General features: G+C 43.0%; 1 protein-coding gene across 1 annotated transcript; it reads left to right on the top strand.

Moving 5' to 3' along the window:
• Positions 1-283: 283 nt before the first annotated feature.
• On the top strand, positions 284-697 carry LOC108981643. Its single transcript, XM_018952871.2, has one exon. It carries the CDS (start codon positions 284-286, stop codon positions 695-697), a length of 414 nt encoding a protein of 137 aa, XP_018808416.2.
• Positions 698-907: the final 210 nt, after the last annotated feature.

Below are 907 nucleotides of genomic sequence, written 5' to 3'. Positions count from 1 at the left end.
TTTATTTTAGTTTAAAGTATAAAACTATCGGCAAGTTACTGTGTACAAAAGCTTATTGACAAGAGGAAGGGAGAGTAAAATAAACGGAACAAGCCGAGTGACGAGCCTTGCAATGAAATATACATTGTTTTCCACGACTAAGTTTGTCTCGCATGTTTGGTCTCTTGTCTACAAAACGAACTATATAAATAGCACCATTTTCCTCTTAGCAACCACATTGAAGATAAGTCATATGATCAAGAGCTGTTAATTACCACCAAAAAGACTTTCGCTTTAAGGATCAATGGCAGATAATAAGGCAGGAGGCATTGTGAAGAAAGGGCACGAGGAGGGCTTGCAAATGGCCACCTCTCTTCTCCAAGAGTTCAAGCTCCCGCTGGGGCTTCTCCCTCTGGCCGACGTCATTGAAGTCGGGTACGTGAAAGAGACGGGCTACATGTGGATTGTGCAGAGGAAGAGGGTTGAGCACGAGTTCAAGAAGATCAGTAAGCTGGTGAGCTATGACACAGAAATAACAGGCTTCATTCAGAAGAACAAGATCAAGAAGCTCAAGGGAGTGAAGGCTAAGGAGCTCATGCTATGGCCTCCAGTGAGTGAGATCACCGCTGATGATTCACCAACTGGGAAGATTCAGTTCAAGAGTCTTGCTGGGATTACAAAGACTTTCCCTGTTGAGGCATTTGCTGCTGGCCAGTAAAGAAATTTTGCATGGCCTTCGTCCTTTGCCTTTGCATGATTTGCCATTTAGTTTCTTGTGGAAGTTCCCTCCCCTCTCCCTTTATTATATGAGCCTCAATGCATGGTTTTCTTATACGAGGACAGTGGGTTGGCTCAGTGTTTTAAGGTTGAATGACAGTTGTTGCAGTGAGAATAAAATTTGAAAGTATTTTTAGTCTTTGCGATGTCA

Source organism: Juglans regia, chromosome 1 (assembly GCF_001411555.2).
Source record: "Juglans regia cultivar Chandler chromosome 1, Walnut 2.0, whole genome shotgun sequence".
Taxonomy (NCBI): domain Eukaryota; kingdom Viridiplantae; phylum Streptophyta; class Magnoliopsida; order Fagales; family Juglandaceae; genus Juglans; species Juglans regia.
Note: the sequence above shows the minus strand (reverse complement) of the source record. Positions and strands in the feature narration are given on the sequence as shown.

Excerpts from the sequence above, each read along its gene's own strand:
- LOC108981643 (XM_018952871.2), top strand. The coding sequence starts at position 284 with ATGGCAGATAATAAGGCAGGAGGCATTGTGAAGAAAGGGCACGAGGAG.